Source organism: Excalfactoria chinensis, chromosome 19 (genome assembly GCF_039878825.1).
Source record: "Excalfactoria chinensis isolate bCotChi1 chromosome 19, bCotChi1.hap2, whole genome shotgun sequence".
NCBI classification, from domain to species: Eukaryota; Metazoa; Chordata; class Aves; order Galliformes; family Phasianidae; genus Excalfactoria; species Excalfactoria chinensis.
The window spans coordinates 5,855,058-5,876,729 of NC_092843.1; the positions used below are offsets into that span (position 1 = coordinate 5,855,058).

At 45.3% G+C, this 21,672-nt stretch overlaps 1 protein-coding gene across 1 annotated transcript in view; it reads left to right on the forward strand.

The window, feature by feature from the left end:
- Positions 1-21,672, forward strand: part of VPS53 (VPS53 subunit of GARP complex) — a 48,501-nt gene that overhangs the window by 201 nt on the left and 26,628 nt on the right. The window contains exons 2-9 of the mRNA XM_072353630.1: positions 1,900-1,980; positions 2,910-2,959; positions 3,770-3,836; positions 14,139-14,225; positions 14,454-14,569; positions 15,557-15,676; positions 20,098-20,176; positions 21,254-21,397. Coding sequence (XP_072209731.1) covers positions 1,900-1,980; positions 2,910-2,959; positions 3,770-3,836; positions 14,139-14,225; positions 14,454-14,569; positions 15,557-15,676; positions 20,098-20,176; positions 21,254-21,397 — 744 coding nt within the window. The remainder of the gene's footprint in view (positions 1-1,899; positions 1,981-2,909; positions 2,960-3,769; positions 3,837-14,138; positions 14,226-14,453; positions 14,570-15,556; positions 15,677-20,097; positions 20,177-21,253; positions 21,398-21,672) is intronic.

The following is a 21,672-nucleotide window of genomic DNA, read 5'->3' on the forward strand; positions in this document are numbered from 1 at the left end:
TGAGGGGCCGCTGGGCTCTTACCGTGCGGGGCCGGGCCCGCGGTTGCTCTCGGCCGCTCGTCGGCCTGTACCGCAGTGAGCAGCTTGTGAGGGGCAGCTCCGCTTTGCTGCGGGCCGAGAGGTAACGCTGAGCTGCGCTCTCTCAGTGCCTTTTGAAGCCGAGTGGCTGCGGCTCACCCACGTTCAGGCTGACCTCAGCCTTGGCCTGCTCTGCTCTGCTCTGCGTGTGGCAGCCCCGCGTCCTCCCGTGTGCTCTGACCCCTCTGTGTGCCTGGATCCACATCCCTGGCCCTGTCAGCTCGAATCACACGTCTTGTTTTAACGTGGGGTTGGTGTATCTCGCAGTGAGCTGCTGTGTAGTTCTTACCTCGGGAATCGCTGGATGAAGGGCCTGTTGGGGATGGCACTGCCTCCCATTGCTTCCTGTCCCTTCCAGTGTTCCAGCCCTGCTGTGACTGTACCTCACTTTGCTTTGCTTCTGTTAAGGGAGCGGGCCTGACTTTGCTGGCTTCTGCTCAGCAAGGTGGGAGCACACTGGAAAACCTGGGGTAGTGCTTTTGGTTGGTGGGTTGTGATGAAGATGTAGGACTGCTGGCAGCACTGGGGTCTGTCTGCGTTTTGAGAGCAGAATCCTTGCTGGCTTTTATCTTCCCTCCTTGCTTCAGCTGCTGTTAATGCTTGTGGAGCTTTGGGATGAGCTGAATGTGCAGAGCAGGGCTGGTTGTGGTACTGTGGCTGTGCTCTTGGAACAGGCTGATGTCAGAGCGCTTTCTTCACTCAGGCATGACCTTGTTGTGCACTTAACAGGTCCTTGCTTCTATTTGGCTGCCGCTCAGATATTGTATTGGGCAGCTGGGACAGCAGCAGTCTGTCAGTAGGTTGTGTAAGGCCATAAACCTCAGAATCATTCAGGTTGAAAAAGACGCCTCAGATCCCGAAGTCCAACCTCAGCCCATCCCACCTCTGATCACGTCCCTCAGTGCCATATCCCCAGTGCCACATCCCCACGCTTCTGGAACACCCCCAGAGACAGGGATTCCACCACCTCCGGGTTCTCTTTTAAGCACCCTCATAAAAACACTGCTTTTATTCTCTAAAAAGCATACAATGTAAATAGTGCACGTGCCCAGGTAACAGGGCTTTGTGAGGCTCTGATTGCCTGCAGAGGGCTGCTGTATTTACTGGGTATGGTTTTGGCCTCAAAGAGCAGAACTGATGGCTGTGTAGAATGGAATAAATGTGGTACTAGAGAAGGGAATGCAGCGTGTTTCAATCTATGGGGACAAAGAGCAAACAAAGCCTGACAACTTCATCAGCATTATTTGAGCTGTTCTGAGGACAGATGAGATCTGTTTGCACCACAGCTTCTCTCTTCCCTTTCCCATAAGCAGCAGGAATCGCTCCGCAGTTTCTGCTTCTCTCCTTTTTCATGTGAGAGGGGCAAACCCAAAGTCTCTGGACAACTTGTACAACCATTTCTCAGTTTATCACATTCTGCATTACATGACTGCAAAAAGCAACTCCTGTCTGTCACCGTGGGGCCCCCAAAGCCCAGGCAGAGAGAAGGGCAAAGCCTCAGCAGGGCTGTTACTCCCAGACAAAAGAAAAGCATAGGAATGCTTAGAGGTGCATAATTAATGGATCATTTATCCTGGGAGTTTCTTGCACATGATGGATTGTGCTGGCTGTGGAAGCATTCATGTGCATTATCTCTGTGTTATCAGGTGTTATAACAGGTTGGGGACCACTGGAGAACACTGCACTGCTGTTTGTGCAGCCTTGTCACAAGGGTGCTGTTGCCCAGCGGTGCTCCATAAAGCAGTGGGTACTCCATAAAGGTACAAAACTAAAGTTGATGTGGCATTGATTATTTTTTTTCCTCCTCCTCTCACCTTTCAGGTATTTCCCAGCCAAGACCCCCTGGACAGAGCAGATTTCAATGCTGTGGAGTATATTAACACTCTCTTTCCCACTGAGCAGGTAAGTTGTGCTCACAGCATGTCCCTCTCCTTAGTTTGAAGGCAAACCTGGCTGATGGCACGATTAAACCTATATCTAAGCATTTTCTTCTACTGTGCTGTGTGTAGGAATACAGTGACAATAATTAGTTCTTAAATTTGCATTTAACAATGTTCACTCATCGTGCAGTTTCAAATTGTTTGCTGGAGTAAAAGTTCTGCTTTGATCTGTAGGCATAAATTAGCTTTCTGTACATATTTGGCGGCACATCTCATAACTTGCTGTGTATTATTCATTAGGAATCCTCAGTGTTTTTCACCAAATGAGGCAGTTGTTGGGTGTGGGATGTCACCAAAGAGTCATCTATGTTTGAAACCTGTTTCTTCTGAGGTGTAAAGAGTGAGGTGACCACGGGGTCTTTATCCACCCTTGGTCTTCCCCACATCAGCCCCAGGGGTAGTTATGAAAGGAGGTATTTCCCAGCTGAAGGCTGGACTGGGAGGCAGCTCCATCGCAGATGTCAGCACGTTTAAGACCCTCTGCAGAGCTGCCTCTTTGGTTTCCAGCTGTCTCCGTTCAGTTTCCTGGTGTTGCTGGCTCATCCTTTTTCCCTTTGCCAATGGAGAGCTGTATTTCCTCCCAGTAATGCCCTCATATCTCCAGCAGCCTTCAGCACCCAAGTGCTGGGTGTTGGGGTTCAGCAGGAGGCCAGGGAAGGCCAGAGCTCTGTGCTGTCCACTGGAGGTCACTGTCACCACAGCATTTCAGGACAGCTACTGTTGAGACACAGCAGGAATCATGGGGACACCCTGCAGCTAAGTTGTTTTGTGTCTTTTTCTCCACCTGTAAAAATCATTGCTCTCCCTTTTGTAAAGTGCGGTGCGTGAGAAAGGGTGAAGTGTGGGTTGAAAATTTTCCCCTTGTAATGTTCCCCTTTGTTTTTCTTGTAGTCTTTGGCAAACATCGATGAAGTTGTCAACAAAATCAGGTTGAAAATAAGGTAAGTGTTTCTCCATTTCATTGCATCTCAGATGGAGAAGCCACCAAGGCTTCATAAGTACAGCCTATGCTGTATATAATTGGAGTTAATTTGCTTAAAAGACAAGGACAGGATCTACCTCAAGTCTAATAGAATGAGAAAGAGACGGAACTGTATCACTAATTTTAGAGTGTTTTGCTCCTCTTTGTAATGTGTCCCTTCAGGTTATTTTAGCTGGTGAGCTGCGAAGTAGACCTTTGAAAAGCAATGAGTTGGGTAGGAACACGTACCAAATTTTTAGTACAGTTTTGAGGTTGGAAGGACAAACTGTCCAGAATATTTGGTTGCTGCAAAGTTTATTCTGTTTGTGCGATCAAAATAGCAATTGTTAAAAACTCTCCTTTCATGTGGTTATTGTTTGTATTATTCATATTGTAAATATAAAATGCCAGCAAGAAAGAAGCCTTAGATTTTCTGTGCAATTTGGCATTGCCAGCTTGAAAGAACTGAGACTGCTCTTTGCTGTATGGAAAGAAGGAATTGAAACTGACAAGGAACAACGGACAGTATTGCTTAAGGGGGGAGAAATGCTAGAAGCTCCAATTAAGTTAGGTAATGGGTTTTTCTTTTTGCAACAGGAATTTTGAATTATGTAAGATATTGATGTCCCACAGAGAGAGGGAGGAAGAAATATGACATTGGTTGGTAGCAGCAGCTTTTTGGTTTTTAATCCCTTTTGTAAGTCTCAGGGTTCCCAGAAATTGCTCTGATTGGGCATATTGAGAATGGATTTGACATTATAAGGTTTTGGTTTTGTTTTTTTTCCTCCAGGAAGTTGGATGACAACATTCGAACTGTAGTGAGAGGACAGACCAACGTGGGGCAGGATGGCAGGCAGGTACGTGCACCTCAACTCAGGCAAAGCCAATAGTTCTCATCTTGTGATGCTGAATTGAGGATTGTCTCTGGAGGGCAGAAACCTGCTCTCATCATGAAGGGGGTGTTTCTGTTGTCTTTTGCCCTGCTGTCTTCCTGAGGTGCTTATGGAGCAGCTGTTCTAACCTGCTTTGTAATTGCACTGCAAAGGAAGCAGATGAGAAATCAATTTCAAAAAGCAGGTGTAAGAACGGGAGGCTTATACTTGTGCCATTATGTGGCTAATTATAAACTAACTGGATTAAACAGGTACAAACACATTTGCTATTGAGTAAGAATCAATAAAAGGATATTTTGCCTTTTAACTAGGTTGTTTGCTGAAGTATCCTGGGCTGCTGTGACTAGGCTTGATGACTGACTACCAGTTTATCTTATGTATCTCATTCAACTCCCAGGTTTTCATTTGTCTTTGCCTTGACAAATGTGTTTGCTTAGGGTATGGTATTGACCAGCACAGCGATGGCTGTGATGTTTGTGAGCACTGAGCTTGGACTCTGTGATATTGGATTCTGAGGTATCATTTGGTGCATCTGTATTTCCTGTATCTGTTCAGAACAGGAATATTAATGTCTCGAATCATCCATCATTCTACTTTCTTCTGTGTAAACAATGATTCTTGTGTTTTAGAACTGGATATAAGAATAGGTTGCTGGGTTGGGGTGGTAATTGCCTATTCAGAAAGGCTCCTCCAGCAATTCCACTCCTTGTTGCAGCAGAAATTGGTGTATATTTGTTCTTTTCCTGTGATAGCACTGGCTCCGATTTCACTTTCCTTCCCCCTTACAAAGTCTGTTGTGTTGAAGGAATAATTTCTGTGCAGACTGGACGTTAAGGCTGAGCATGTAGTAGCGAGAAGCTCTTTGTGAGCAACAGAAACAACTGAGATTAAAACATACATAATTGGCTGACCTCCAAGGGGCTGTTTGTGCAGCCCTGTACTCCTGTGTTTTGACATATTTCCACTCCTTGACACACTGGGACCCCAAAACAGTGCGATCCATCTTTTCCTTGAAAACCTGTGCTGTGAACAGAAGTGCCCGTGAACCCTGCTGTTGTAGCTGCTTGAGCTCGGAATGCTGTGTGGTTACTGAGAGATCAGATCTGGGAGATGTTTTGCAAATACTTCTTGCCTTCAGTGATGTTCTCAGCATGCAAATGCACCATGCAAATGGTAATCAGAGTTATCTGACTGCGTGGTGTCAGAGCTGAAGGAGCTGTACTTGTCTGGGGGGGAAATAGGACCGTTATTGTAAACATCCTTTTAATCTCTGGCTTCTCAGGGAAACGTAAACCTCGGATGCAGGGGTAGGACAGCAAAACAGTTCCTGTTTGACCCCAAGTGAGCCAGCAGAGGTTCCCTGCCTTCTGTTCTTTTCTCTTCCCTTCTGTTCCCTGCCTTCTGGTTCCCTTCTGTCCTGTCTGTGTTAGCTGTGCTCTGCCAGCACTGGGTATATGTGGGGCACCCAATCTGAGCACACAAGCAGCTACTGTGCTTGCAGAGCACATGCCGTGGAAGAGAAGCTGATTCAGGGCACTCAGCCTTGGTTTTTCCATCTCCTGCCAGTTTGAAGTGCCAAATGGAGGACTGAGAGCCTCAGGTTGGTTCAAGTACTGCCCAAATCCCTGGGATTATATATAATTTGGATAGCGTATCAGGAAACCAGTGATACCAGGAAGGTCCCTAGAAGACAAACCAAGGCTATTTAGCCTCTAACAGCTTGTATTCTCTTTGGGTGTCATTTACCAAAGCTGTCAGCAATGTAGCTTTCCTCAGCCTTGCTGAGAGCTGCACCTTCACAGCTGTCCAGGAGAGGGGAGCCCAGCCTTGCTTTTCAGAGCAGAGTGGTGTTTTGCTGATAATTGAGTGCTACCAATGCAGAGCTGTCTGAATAGCGCTGTGTGCCGTTTTCCCAATTAGAACAATCTGAATCCATCAGGCTCAGTGGCGAGTACATGGGATGCAGCTGTGGAAATGTGCTCTCTGTGCTCCTTAACCAAAAGGAGACCTCAGGGTTAGCAAGTTCAAAATCCTCATTGCAGATTGAGCACCTGCACCGCCAGTGTTTGAGTCCCCTGTGCTGGTGGTGTGGCAGCAGGTGACATTTGTGCCCCATCTCTGGGGTGAGACAAGTGAGCAAGTCTGGGAGGTGAATGGTTGGTGTGGGAAGGATGCCAGAGCAGCTTTTTATCATCAATCTTTATCTTTTAAACAGTTTCCCAAGTAGTTTTCATCACGTGTTTGTATCAAATAGCATTTAGGTGTTGGAAAAAACACCTTTTAAATACAACAAAATCAAATAGATGTGGCCCCAAAGAGTTACTAAAGTGGCTCTAAAGGCAGGAATGCTCTCTCGTCTCTGCAGAGCGTTATGTGTCTCGGTTCAAAGCATCTGCCTTTGAAATTTTGCCCTAGAATTTCCTCCGAGTGCAGGAGCCTTAAAATAGTCTGGCTCGTTTGGCTTCCCCTTCCTGGTGAGATATTTCAGTGGAGAAGTCTGCAGACAATACTGTGAACTCCAGAAATTAACTCACTAATGATCCTTCTATGGGAGGAAACAACAGTCGTGGGTGGAACATTCCTCTGCAGGGTGTAACAGCGTTTTCCTTGGGAGTCCCAGACTTGGGCTATTTCTGATGCCTTGGGAGAGGCTGGGAATGCAGAAGCTGCCATAGTTCTGCTGTAGCAATCCACGGTTCCAGCTGTGCCTGCAGATTTTGGGAGCCAGCACTATCCTGTTTTCCCTCAGTAAGGTTTTTCTCAGCTCTGCTGCTGAGCTGGAGTCTGAGCTGACCTTGCTGAGAGCCCTGGTTGTTGTGGCATCATTTCCTCTTTGCCCCAGGGTGTAGTATAAAAAGTTCCCATAGCTTTTTCCACTGGATGTGTAATGTGCTCGGTATGTTTTTATTTGTCACTCTTTAGTTGTGTTTATTGCTGAACCTTCTACATCGCCTGGCTGTAATTTTTTTGACAGCTGCTGACATGCCTGTGCTGTTTGTTTGGCTGAAGCTGCTTCACCTATCATGCACTGCCCTTGTAACAAGCAGGCTCTGCATTTGCCATCTAGCTTCATTAACCCTTGGCTGCATCTGCACAGCCAGACACAGGTGCCCGCATCAGCAGAGGCGAGGCAGCTTTCTGTGCAGACCATTTGGGGAAGGAAATGAGAACCCAAGGGGAATTCTAGCATCCCCTCTGGTTTTGTGGCTTTATAGTTTAAATCTTAAAATAATAATAATAAACTCTTTGGCTCTGGTCCACCTTCCCTTCCGAACATGTTCACCCAAAATGACTTAATTTGATTAGGGAAAGACTGTTCTAAAGAAAAGCTTCACCATTCATAGGATGGTTGCATTGGAAGGAGCCCTCCAAGACCACCTAGTCCAACAACCTGAGCCCTGCAGGGCCAAGCAGCAGTGACAGCAGCACGTTGCTCAGATGCCTTGTAGCACTTCTCATCTCCTGGTGCATTGGGATCCTGGCTCAGTCAGTGCTGCACCAAAGTGCTGAAGAGGAAGTGGAAGTGCCCTGGGCTGGGAAAGCCTCACATGTTTCTCATGGCTGAAGATAGTAGCTGATAGCTCAGATTGCTTTGCTTGGCTCCCGCTTCTTTGCTTTGCTCCATGAGAACAGCAAGTTGTGTGTTGTTTTTTTTTTCTGAACTACAACAGTGCAGAAAAGAGGTGGCAGCTGCTGTGGTTAAAGAATACAAATATATTCTTGCTGCCCAGCCTGAACCCAGCACAGCAGTAGACGGCTTAATTAGTCATCCCATACTTCGGTAACCACTGCTGTCCTCCTTCACTGCATGTAAAAATAAACATGTCTGAGCTCTGCAGCTGTGCTGAGTCCCAGGCAGCCCTGTGTGCTGCAGCCTCCATGGAAGGAGGAGATGCATCTGGCATAGAGAAATGCCCACAGCTTATTGGGATTGACAAGGTCATAGATGGAATGATGTGAAATACTTCTTTTTTGTTTTAATAGCAAGCAGGAAATGTATTGCAGAACCAGTGCAGGGAAGAAAGGAGAGATGAAGATGAGTGGTAATCTGATGTACAGATGCTGAGGGTGGCAGCAGGAGGATGGTGCTCCCCTTCTGGTGGTGTCAGCCTGGCTACCCAAGTCCTTAGTGACATGGCCACTGGTGGGTGCAGCAGTGAGCAGGCAGAGCTGCCTTTGTGCAGTGCCTGCATTGCATAACCATGCTTAGCAAGCAGCGCTGTTGCTTCAGGTCCCTTTCCACCACCACCTGATGTGTTGGGGCTTGGTGATCTTCGTGGTCTTTTGCAGCCTTAGTGGATCTGTGAATGTATTCTGAAACATGAATAGTCAAGTGATAGGTTTCACTGTGTGTTTTGAGGTGATGGATGGATGAGGGTTAAATTGCTGTGTCATTTCTATATATTCAAAAGGAAAAGTCATGCCACAGGTTCTCTAAGATTCCAGCCAGGCAACTGAAGTCTCGATGTTCTTTCATAACCAGTGAATAATCACCAGAAATTGAGCTGCCAAAATGAATAAAAAGTGAGAATCATTTACAGCCATTTCCCTAGTGAGTTGTGACAGTTGGGCAATGTCCTTCCCCTTGAAGAGGCGTGGAGCTTTTTCTAGCCCAGAACATGTTTACTGAAAAGGATTTCAGGTGGATGGCGTGCCAAGAAGAAATAGTGCTGTTTATTATCCTTCTGGCTCCTGGCCATTAAAACTGGCATCTGCAACTGCCCAGAGAAGTCGGGCAGAACTTCTGTCATCTGCCATAACACTTGGTTTGGGGCAGGTCTGTGCATGACCTTGCCTTGTGTTCCTGTGTCAGGAGGTGGTGGATGCTGGTGTCACTGCCCTGCCACCCTGGGCTGGGCATCAGGTTGTGTTTTGTGCAGGCAAAAGGCATTTTGTTTGTGACGGTGCAAGCTGCAAAGTGAGGCTGGGCTGTGCCAGCAAAGTGAGAAACCCAGCCTGGAAATAGCAGTCCTGACAACAGGCAGGAGATTCTGTGTTACTGTGGATCTTATTAATTTTAATCTTTCCCCCTTTCTTTCCTTTTTTTTTTGTTATCTTCTATTTTTGATGTGTGTTTAGGAGTTGAGCACTATGTGAGATATCACCTCTTGCTTCACACCTCGTGTCTGCCAGTGTTTGTGCAGCTGTTCTGAGCACAGGTTTTGATTTCTAAGCATGATTCAGGGGTTAAGTGAAGGGACAAAAGCAGCAATTTTAAGCTTGGTGCAGTCTTGGACATAATCTGTTGATTTGAAGCATCCTTAGTGCAGCCTTAATGGTTAGAACTAGAACTGATGACAGAAAATGGTATTCTTTAGCAGGGATTGTGGTAGTTCCATGGGATTTGATGGAGTCCTAGGGTTGAGATTTGCTAAAATCAAAGCCAGGGGTGCTGAGCCCATCAGGTTTGTCTGCCCGGCGAAGCATCTGGCTGACTGTGTGCTGTCAGAGAGCGCCTGTGGACCAGCCCCTCTGCTTGAGTGCTGCAGCTAGAGCTGCAGTGGTTTATCCCTGGCTGTGAAACTAAAGTCTTCTCTAAAATGAAATCAGGATGAGAATAAAAAATGTATTTCCGCCCTTTCTCCGTCTGGAGGGATTCTTTGTGTGAGATTTCAGTGGCAGAAATTAGGAGTCTGGTCACAGTAAGCACGAGTTGCTTTGAAATCTCTGCAGCTGAGGCTCTTTTGAGAGTTGGGAATGGGAACTTATTTTCAGTCATGGTCCAGAGACGTTCATTGATCAGGGCTGTAAGCGTGGCAGCAAATGAAAGGAGCGTTAATACACTGTGTTCAGGAGTGGGGACCAATCCAAGAGCATTAAATTCTCAGCATCCTGACCACAGCCCGATTTGTAACATTAAAAATACATTTGAATGCTGTGAATTTGGCAGATGTGTCAAGTGTCTATAAAGTACTTAGCAGAGGGCAGCTTTCTGATGTGAGTAATGACATCCAATTGAAATATATATTGGCCAGAATCAAATAAAAGGAGCGTGTTTCTAGAACACCACCAGTGAGCATATGGAAGCTGTCAAGGTGTTTTAACCATTACTGGGATAGAACAAAGCTGACTCAGTCCTAAAGCTCAGAGTTCCCTAAGCAATCAAACTGCCTTGGAAAATGTGCTCCTTCCCCAAATGAATGACATCTGGTAATAACACACTCCTTTAATTGCTCTGTTTGCCTGACTCCTGGCACTTTGTTGACTTGCTCCAGTGCAGGGACACGCAGTGCATGGCTGGGAGGGATGGGGCAGCACTGTGGCAGATGGTAAAGCTGTACTTCGGGTGGAGTGGGGGATTATAGAATCATAAAGATTGGAAGAGACCTCCAAGATCATCAAGTCCAACCATCGCCCCATCACACCCAATAAACGTGTCCTCAAGTGCTGCATCTACATGGTGTGACCTGGGCTGTATCTGCTGTCCCACTGTGATGACAGCTACCATGGCTGTGTCCCCCTGCAGAGCTGTGGGGATTTGCAGGCTGTCACTCAGGCTTTGTTTTTTGGCTTTACCATTGTTGTTATGGCTGTAAACCCCTGCAAGGTTAACTTTCAAAGGAGCCTCACTTTGAAATACCGAATTAAAGTTGACGTTGGTGGTGCACTGTTAGACTCGATCTCTTCCCACCTCTCACTCAGGTTATTTAATTTCCCCATTTTGCTGGTTGGGAGATCAAACTGAAAGATGCTATGAGAGATGATGCCCTCAGAACTGCTTGGGTCAGTGCCAATGAAGATGTTTTGTAGGCAATTTTTTCTTAGTGATTCATGCTCTACTTTTACTCTCCTATTGTTTTGTAGTGTGTTTGATGGGCTTGCTCCTGTTGCATCTCAAGGTGAAGAGGTTTAAAGAGCTGTGGCTGCTTGGTGTGCTGTGCTTTTTCCCTCTTGCTTTACAGAATGTGATGACTTGTGGAGCTCGCTGTCTGTCTGCCTTACCTGGGCTGTATGCAGTTGGGCTATGCTATGGCCTATGTTAATTTCTCAGCATTCTGCACTTCATCCCCACTGTTAACGCAGGAGCCGGGGAGCTTTGTTTCATTAACACGGAGTGGCTGAGAAACAGGGCCGGGTATAAGTGTGTCATGTTAAATGGAAAGATCCTCTTCCTCACCTCAAGAACTGACTGAAGAAAGCCAGAGCAGGAGAAAAGCAGAATGCCCAAAGCTTGTTGCTTTGCCTTGCATGCTCTCCCTGCAGCCTCTTGCTGCGTTGCTGACCTCTTTCCTGAATGTACCACTGCTGGGTGCCCTGGGACGAGCGGCTGTGGCCTCTTTGAGCAGTAGGTTCCTGTCAGGGCTGTCCTCAGCTGCTGCTGAGTGCTCGGGGAGTGCAGAGGTTGCATCAGGTTTCATAAATAATGCCGATGGGTTAATTGTAGCTTGCAGGCTCAGTTGCTGATTAGAGTCATATGATGTTGTTCCAGTACATCGCAACCCTCATTTCAACATCCTCGTTTCATATAACCATGGGTGATGACGTATCTGTGTATCTCTTCCCTTATTAGTAGTCTTCAACCCTCGAGATGCTTTAGGAGAGAAAGTGCAATAACTTCTGTAAGTCAGCTGGGAGTGCCATCAATTTGCACATAGGGTGAGGAGACAAATTGGTGCGGCACGGCAAAGCTTACGTCAAGCCACAGTGTAAGACTGGTTGCTGCTCTTGATCTTGTAAACCAGTTCTGTCCTTGAGAGCAATTCCTGTTCTCTTGGTATTGTTCTGCTTTTAGAATTTCTATCCAAAAACAAAAGTGGTAACAAAATGCTTTTAATGTTTGTGATTCGCTGCCTTTACAGCAGCAGAGCATGGCTTTATTGGAAGGGAAATGCATTCCCCTATATACTATATGCCAAAGTATCAAGTGTAGTCTTTAACCCATCTGCAGTTCTCCACGTCCCATTTTTATAACCAAGAAAATAATCATTTATATAAAATGAAAGAAACTTCTTTATTGCACCTTAAAGAATTAGATCTGCTTTCCTTCCTTAGATTGTCGATTCCTTCTCCCTGAGTAAGGAGCACCACTGATCAAATATGAGTTGGCTTTGCTCTTCTCTGCTTTTGCACTCAGCAGAGCATTGGAGTGGTTTGGTGTAATTTATTTCCTTCCCACACGTGCAGTCTTTTACTCTCAGATGCTGCAGTTGAAATGTTGCAACCAACATCTTTCATTGGTTTCCTGAAAGAAGAACCATTACGGAGTTCAATGAGGCTCTGTGAGCCGAGTAACGCTTGCAGTTCATTCCCAGCTTCCCCTCAGATCTATCTTGACGGTGCCCTTCTGATTAAGAAAAAGGGGTTTACATACGGTGTCACCTTGGGCAGATCTGCTGGATGCTTCGAGACAAATATTTTCATCTTTATTATATAAACTGTATTAAAAAAACCTGCAAGCACATCGATGAATTAGTTTCTTCTACCTCGAATAACGTGCAGCTCATTCAGGGGAGCAGCCCCTTGAACTAGTTGCAGATTTATGTCTCGATGGCTGGACAAGTCTTTGGAAGCAAGTTTTCAAGAAACGAAACGGGTGTTTATGAGCAGTTCTGCTTTACTCAAGCCTGCTGAGTTCTCTGCTGGGTTCTGTGTGTGGTTTTAGTTTTTCTTAGCAGCTATAGGAATGCACGCCCTCCCTTGAGAGATGCATGCGCAGCATGGATCAGTCTCTCCCCACCTTCTGGTCCTGCTGTTTGCTCAGTGGCAGGAGGCCGCAGGGCACGTCATCTCCTTTGTGTTTATCCAGGGTCTGTGAGGAGGTAAGAGCAACAAATGTCAGGAGCAGGTGATGACACCAGTTTGCCTTCTCTTGGCAGTTTTCAGTGTACAAGAACAAAACCCTGTTTATTTTGCCCAGTGTTCCAGGGGCAGTGTGCTCGTTTCCTCTGGAGTGCAGAAGGGCCACATGCCTCAGGTACAGAGCTGATTTCTTTAAGCAGACCCTGGGAGAAGCAGTGCTGCGTGCTCAGTGGCCCACATAGGCATGTGCTGCAGCTGGGGGCTGGGAGCAAGCACAGAGGCTGCGGTTAAATATGTTGAAAGGAGCATTCTTTGGTTTGTGTTTAATCCACGTGCCTTCAAATGGGATAGCAAACCTTATTCCAAGAGGGGGCCAGGCTGGAGAAGGTGATGGTGTTCATTTCTAATGGAGCTGTCCCTGTAGCGTGGTGGAGTGCTCATTCCACTTATTGAACATGCCATGTGATAGCTGTGGGACACTAATGGATAAAGTGTTAACTTTCACATGATTCAGAAGATATTTCAGAGGAGACTTTTCTCCTCTGGAAAATGAATTATCAAGTGTTTCCAGCTTTTAGGCTTTTTATTGTCATGCAGCTTCATTCCAACAAAACCTCCTGGCAGATAGTTTGCTTGTGCGTTTTTAAAGGAAGGTGTGCTATGTTTCTTTGCTGGAGGAGCCTGCAGCTAGCACCATAACCTTGGTCATGGGACTGGATGGAAAAGGAGGGACAGAAGCCTTCCTTACAGCAGGAAACAATGGAGCTGGAGCTGGAAACGTTACCAGACCAGGAAAGCAAAATGGGATGAGTTACTGCAGAAGGCAGATTGTGAACATGTGATTTTTAGATGTGTGGCTCCACTCCCTGAGTCCACATGGATCTATGATGTCTGAGTGAGGGCAGATGCACTATGGCTGCATGAAGGGGAACCAGAAGCTTGCAGGAAAATAGCACAAAAATCCAGACCAGCTCTTTTCCACACTGGAACTCTGTAGGTACTGCAAAACCATCCTGCAAAACCTCTACTTGCATGCATGGAATCAACAGAATAAGGCATTGGTCATCCAGCAGGATGATATCCTGCTAACAGTACTGTGTGCTCTGTATGTTGTGTATTTTTGATTGAGAATTGATTGAGCATAGAGCTTTTGTTTGGAGGTTTCGTTTCCTTGCTCTAAATGTGTATTGATCAGGAGTGAGCTCTGCTTATTTTTCCGCTCTTAGTGAGTGGACGTGCACTTAACCCTAATGGATCATATCACCAAGGTGCACCCATGGAGTATCTCAATCAGATTTTATAGAGCATTATTGTGAAGTAGATATGGAAGCACCAGTCCACTCAAGCTGTAATCCCACCCCACACATTGTTGCAGGTTGGCTTTTGTTGCGCTGATGATCTTTTCTTTGCAACAAAACAGCTCCCCTCACTGACCAAACCTAGGCTGCTGTGAGGAGCAGCTGTACGTTCTAAAGGTGAAAACTATTTGTGAGCTTTCTTTCTACTCTGTCCTTGTTTCTTTTTCAGGCCCTGGAAGAAGCCCAGAAAGCCATTCAGCAACTCTTTGGTAAAATTAAGGATATTAAAGACAAGGCTGAAAAATCAGAACAAATGGTGAGTAACAGTTTAGCCTTTAAAAGGGATACAACACTGATTTTTTTGCTTCAGTCCTTGTTAAGAAGGGAATGTTTTTGTCTTTGGTATTGACCCTGTACCTTTGTTCTTGTGTTAACTTGACTGTAGAGCTAACCTGGAGTTCCTAAGGGAAGAGAGAGCCCTGCTTAGCTCCTTCCAGTTTTGGTGCTTGATATTTAGCCAGACTCCTGTTCTTTCATTCACTAGGTTAAAGAAATCACACGGGACATCAAGCAGCTGGATCACGCCAAGCGCCATCTGACCACCTCCATCACCACCCTCAACCACCTGCACATGCTGGCAGGGGGAGTGGACTCACTGGAGTAAGCACATGAATTTTAGTGGCACTTTGACCCCACTGAGTTCTTGATTTCAGAGCAGGCCTATAACAGCTGCTTGTATCTCTGGAGGGAAGTTTACTTAATAGATTGGGAATGAGAGTCTGGCTTCATGAAAGCGTAAGGCAGTCTGTTGAGGTAGGTGTCATCACCAAGGATGTGCTTTGGGTGATTCTTAGCAGTCTTAAACTACAGTGGGATCTCTCTTTCAGAGAGGTCTGCTCTAGTTCTGAAAATGAATTCAGAGAAGCTTTGCAGCTTGTGCTGTGTCCAAAGTGGGATTGGATGTTTCTAATAATCCTTCGTGGTTGTCTTTTTTATTTTTTTAATGTGCTTGAGGAACGCACAGGCTGAGGAAGTTCAGCTTTTACATGTTGCATCTGTGAAGCTGCAGGACCCAAGCACAGCCTGTTCTTGGATTGCAGCAAACTCTGCACGAACGCTTGGTTGTCAAGTGGTCAGGATTAAATTCTACTTGGGCTGCTGTCTCGGATGGAATGATCCTAAAGGTTGAAATCAAAATCAAGTTCATTCTTCTATCAGTTATCTGTGAAAATTATTAGCAGAAAAGCCAGCGCTAATGGCTTTTCAGTGTAGCAGTTCTCCCTGTGAAGCTTTAAGTCACGCTTTGTGTGCCATGATGAACGGCGTAACTCAGGTCATTGCAGTGAAATAGCATTTACTGCTTCCAGACCCATACAGGGAAGCGGATGCATTTGGTAGTTTACATGTTCTTTGCCAAGTGTTGGTTTGGAATTTATGTTTTCTGAAGCGTTGTTAGATGTGTGTTGGATTGGTTTATTTTAGCATCAGTTAAGTGAAGTTTTAATGCTGTATTGGAATGTTAATGAAGAGTTGTGTATTTTAGAAAAATGAATGTCAGTGGAGGCTGCATGGATGAGGTAACCTGGGGAATTACCACCCAGGGTTTTCATCAAATCCTCCTTTGTAAACCTTTAATTTCCTCTGCAGGGCTATGACCAGGAGGAGACAATACGGGGAAGTTGCCAACCTTCTACAAGGCGTCGTGAATGTGTTGGAGCACTTCAACAAATACATGGGGATTCCTCAGATTCGACAGCTTTCTGAGAGGTAAAACAATCCAGCACTGAGTGCGGTGCTGGCAGGTTAGACAACACACTGGGCAGAAGCACTTCCTAAGGGTGGTGGCCCTTTGAACCCGTGGTTGTGGTAAACCCTGAGGTGAAGCTTTCGTTGCTTCCTTACCCTCAGGGATGCAGTCACTTACAGGGTGAGCTGTAGTGCAGATCCAGCAGCAAGTGCCCACCGCTTTCAGCAGTGGCATGTGGCAGCTCAGTGTGACAAAGCCACTGGCTCTTTTGGGCCTTGGCTTTGATTTGTGACTTTGCATTTGGGTTTCTCAGGAACAGGGCCCTCCCTCTTCTAGGGCAATGTGTCTGTCCCAGCCCAAACCTACTCTTCCTGCTTTACAGCAGGCTTCGCTTTGCTTGCACCACATGCCTGACGTTTACTTAACAGCCTGTCATAGTGCTGAGCACAGCTCAGAGGTAAAAACCACTTATTAACATTAGGGATGAGCCTTCTTAATAATGCAATCATATCTGATAGCAGTTCTTTTCAGCTTGCAAATTGCACATCTGTCACCATTATCCTGTTGATACGTGAGGTTACTTTGCTCATTACAGAGGTGGCTGGAGGAGTCTTCCAGGCACTAATTAATTTAGTGGTGACTCCCTTTGCTAAGATGGCAGCTGTACTGCGTAGGGATGGAAACAATGTTTGAGTGATAACTCTGTAATAATTCTATGTCAGTCTGCTGGACTTCCTTTGCGTTATGGATACCTCTTCCAGAAAGCCCAGATGGAATCCATGACACTGAGCAAAATAAAGATCCACCCTAAATCGAGAGGGAGAGGTGGAGCCTTGTTTTAGCAAATTAAGCATTTGCTTAAATTAGCATCAAAGAGAGATAAATTCAGAAGAGCACTGACATTTGTTTAGGTTGTTGTCTGTTCTGACCTCATGTTCAGGAAGATAACTCGATTAATTTTCTTCCAGATTGGTAGTGACAGAAAGCTGCTGTCATTGGCCATGGCAAGGCCACAGATAATTGAAGCCTCAGTGCAGAATTCTGGCTGGCTTTTCCCTTCTAATGGACAATTATTTAATGCTTTCATAGTTGCTGATAATTAAAGAGGTATCGAGTCGTGCCAGAGAGACTGTCAGTGGCATGGGGGAGAACTTACTTTCTTTTTGTCTCTTTTCAAGATGAGGATCTGAAAAGCTCAGGAAAGTCCATTCTCCTGTTTTTAGCGCTGCCTCTGCAGGGCTTTCCTTCCAGTGTTTACACAGCACGAGCTGCACCATCTGGTAGTGATAGAAGACACTGCTGGTGGGGTGAGGAGGGCTGCACTGGTGGTGCTGGGAGCTCTGCACTGCTGACATCCAGGGCATGTTCCTGCAGGGAGGTCTGCCTGAGGCCGTGCCTGGTTGCAGCTTGTCTCCGTGTGGAAGTAGGAGGGCCCAGCCTGGAGCTGACTTTCCTCTCTCTTTGCTTGGAAACACTTTCCTGATTCATGAAACATCAAAGGAAGTTTACCGGGATTCTCTCAGTGCTATTTTCAGGTTGAAATTGCTGGGGTTTGGTATCTCCTGGCATTGGTGCAACTGAAGGCTCTTGTGAAGGCAAAAGTGCATGGATAGGTTTTGGCATAGACAGTAACCAAAGTCTATTATATACAGTAAATCTATTATATACAGTGCTGAATGAGCAGATTCTCTCTTTATTAAAGACCCTCTCTTTCTTGGTGTGGATGGAGCAAAGCCAAATATAAATAGGAGGCCATGGGAAGGAGAAGTGCCTGCTTGCTGTTGTTGGATGGGAGCTTTGTCATGGGGTGCTCAGTTCAATTGAAGCTCCTGCTCCTGGATGTTGTAAAACTAATGATGTGTTTTCAGGGTTGCTTTCCACCTGCTCTGTCCCCTTGAAAACAATCAAAAATCCCATTGTAAGTATTCATTGGAAGCCTGGCTTAGTTGGGTTCTTGCTGAGGTCCTGTTGGGTATTCATGTAGAAAATGACACAGTTCACATCCGAAAGTGAATATTTTCTTAATGATATTCCTAAAACGACTTCGGATTTGGTGCAATGGAAGTTGTTTGTCACAGCAGAAAGTGATATTTGGTTCTCAGTTCCCTTCTGTTTTCCCTCTGTAGAGGGAACATACAATTAGTGGTCACCAACCCACCCATGCGCGTTGCTGAAGCCTGGCAGAGAGTGGAGAAAAGCTTGGAAAGTATTTCCAATAAAGACGATACTAAGTTTGCCCCAGCAAAATGGGCTCGCTCAGCCCCTTTGCGTCGCAGCAAGCTGCCAGGCTTGGTTTAAGATTTCTGGTAGCTTTGGCTGAAGCAATTGTGGTTTCTAATAATTTATGTCATTTGAGATTTAAGAGTGAGGGGTTTTTTGTTGTTGTTGTTTTGTGGGTGCTTTTATTTTTTTTTAATTTAATATTATTATTTTTGTGGTAGAGAAGCAGAACAAAAGCCACTGATAGTAAAACAAAAGTCAGGAAAAGCAAAATGTCTAACTTTCACATCACCAAACGTTTCAGGGGGGCAGGTTGGCTGCATGTACCTAAACCTCCGTCTGCTTTGATTTCCCTGCCCTATCTGTATTGTGCAAAGCATGCAAAAATGTACTGAAACATATTTTGCTGTTTTGCCATCAAGAGATTATTTTTAAGCTCAAAAGATTTAAGCTTTAAGGTTTAAAAAAGATACTTCTCTTAGCGTCCCAGCTCAGCGAGGCGTTCGTGCGAGTTTCTTAATTGAAGGATATGAGAATCCCCATTAAGAATACCCTTAAGTACTTTCCTGAATCAAAGCCTAAAATAACAAAGCCTGTGGACAGGGCTTTTAACTGCCTGACCGTGCCTCTTTTGGGTTTGTTGAGTCTTCAGGAATCTGGCTGCTCTGCTGTTCAGCACTTGCACTGCAGCTGCTGCCTGATGGGGAGTTCCACAGCTGAAGGCTTCAGTTGTTTATACAAACTCATTCATTCCTGTGATATTCAAGACTTCTTGTTTCTTCATTGAAAAGAGATGCACTTTTTCAAGCCGTGTTTAGCATTTGTTTTGTTTTGTTTTGGAGGAGGATGAGAGGGCTTTGTTCTGTGATGCTTTCTCACATTAATTGCTGGGATTTACTTGTGCAGTCCAAGCAGGATTACGGCTGTAGTTGTGGCTGCTGGGCTGAGTTCTCCTTGCTTCAATTTCTTGCTCCTTCTGTTTCGGCATTTAGCAGATCTCTTTTGTTTTGCAGCTGTGAAGCTGTTAGCTGTGGATCTCTACCTGGAAGGGTTTTTGGTTTTCTAAACATCCCGGTGAGGCAGAGAGCTTAAATGAGACTGTGTCTGACATCACAGGCATTTTTAAGCAGAACCTCCACAGAGAAATCCCAGATAAGACAGGTCGTACATACAGCTGAATGAGTTGTAAAGTCACATTTCAGCCATAGCTTTGGAAGGACTAGAACTTTCTGCATTTGGCAGCATTCAATTAGCCAGGCCTTTCTCCAGCATTGTCAGCTCAGCTGGTGGTGTTCCACTGCAAAGGAACCTGAAAGGGGCAGATTAAACAAACAGGTCATTCCTTGTTGATGTTGAGGATTCGTAAACAAAAAAGAAAGCAAAACAACAAATTCTTCCCACAGTCTGAACAAATGCCTTCACAGAAGCCATCCTTTGAAACGTATCAGTCTCAATGGAAAAATCTGCTGTTTCGAGTAATCAGTTCAGTCCTTCAAGTGTTTCCAGCATTATAAAAAGCAATGGAAGAATTCAAGGGCTGCAGAGGGGTGTGAGGGCCTGACTGTTTATTTTGGCTCTTTCCAGCACGTGTAGGCATTTCCATTTCCCTCGAAGTATCAATTAAGCCGTATTGACTTTTATTTCTGGAAATTGGAAGCCTTATTCTCTCAGCTAAATAAAGAGCGTGATTGTGGTCTCCGTCAGACCTTTTCATCCATTCCATACCTTTTCTCTTATGCTTCTTAAGTTGGGATTTATAGGATAAAACTGCAGCCAGCACTACTCACATGGATGTATTTAAAAATAGGTTGGTGCACCTGGAACTGTGAAAGGTTCGTTATGAAGATTGAGTCGTTCGTGTTAGAAACATGCTTTCTGTAACTCGATCAGCATCCACAAATGTAAAGATCTGGCATGAAAGGCACTGTGCTGATTTCTCAGCTGATTAACTGGCTGTTACTGAAAGACTGAATTTCAGCAGCACGAGAGCATCAAGGACTTGTGTTGATGCTGTGCAGATGGAGTTGTCATCCAAGTGTCGTTCAGGGAGGAAATACTTTCACAGTTTTGACATAGTGCCTTCTTAGCGTGGGTGGTTTTTTCTTCCAGGCTGCTTTTTTTGTCCTTTAAGAAAACCTTGTGGAGCTGCTAGCTTTTTCAGTCCCTTTCATAGCAAGGTGTGCAAAACGGAATAACGTTGTGTCTCTTCTGTCTCCATCAGGGTGAAGGCAGCACAAAATGAATTAGGACAGCAGATCCTGGCTGACTTTGAGGAAGCCTTTCCTTCCCAAGGTACAAAGGTAAGGTTCTCACATACTGAAAACTAGCCAACAGAATTGTCCTCAGCTTCTATCTCATTTTACTTCTGGATCATCATGGTGACTTTCAAAGTCAGACTATTGTTAGAACACACTTGTTGCAGTGGGGCCTGCATGCTAGTCAAGGAATACCCCGAACACTGTGTATTTGACAATATAGACTGCAGTGGGGCCATGAACCCTTAGCATTTAACCCAGGTGTGTCTCCCCACATTACTGGTTATTCGTCAGACACAAAAGGTCAGTGCATATCCAGGGGAAGCCAAGCACCAACTGTCTGTTGACACGCTGCCATCAAATTCATCTCTGGTTTACTCAGCACAGATACAGATCTGGGCAAAGGCTAAGGCAGCAAGTGTGCTTCCCACAAATTATGAATGCAAACGTTTGGAGCAATATGGGGGTAGGTGTGAAATAGAATTTATTCTAAAAAAAAAATGCTAGTTCTGTCTTCCAGAATACCAGCTCTGCTTCTTTCTTCACAAGTCTAACAGAAGCACAGAAAGGAGGAAACTGGTTGGAACAGACTCTTAGTGAAGGGCAGATCTGTGTGTACATGAAGCAGCTTCAAAAGAGCATTGTTTTAGTTGTTTTTTTTCTTAATGCTTCTAAATCTTCCACTATCATCATCATATGGGCCAACACAGACCAGCAGGTGCTGCTTTGTGTTGCAATCTGTTCATCCCTAGGCTATATTTTCCACATTTACTTGGCCTTCCTTTTGCAGAGAAGAGGTTGTCCCATGGCAGCCCCTTCCCTTTAGCTGCTTTTCAGAATATCTAGAACAATGAAAGGATTTGTAGAAGAGATGGGATGACTGTTCTTATTTGTGGAAGGAGGTTGCAGTACTTCTGCAATAGTTGAGCTGCTAAACAACTTTTATGGCCAGGGAAATGGAGGGAGCTCAGTTTTCATCCAGCAGAAGAAAGATGCTTAACTGATAACACTGAGAGCATGAAAAAAGGATAATGGAAAAAGGATTTAAACAAGATAACTTGGATGCAGTACGATTTACAGTCATCCGTTGTTTAACCTTAAATCATTTGTTTGTTTTGATAGAGACCCGGTGGACCCAGCAATGTCCTGCGTGATGCGTGTCTCGTTGCCAATGTCCTGGATCCCAGAATCAAGCAGGAAATCATCAAGAAATTCATTAAACAACACCTCTCCGAGTATCTGGTCCTTTTCCAGGAAAATCAAGATGTAAGGAAAGCACTGTGAGCTACATTGGGGTTTTGTAAACGCTCCTGCAGAGCAAAATGCAAAGTACAAGTTTCCGCAGCTTCCTGTGGCAATCTGGGTTTGACCTTAGAGCTGGGAGCACTGACACGGACAGGCTGATGGGCTGGGAGGCTACCAGAATGACTTCCTCTCCTCTTAGAGCTTAAGTTCAGAGATCAGCACTGTGACAAATAAATAGATTCAAGTTAGATGTGCTTTCTGCCCTCTGAAGTGTTGGAAACTTATTCTGATAGTTG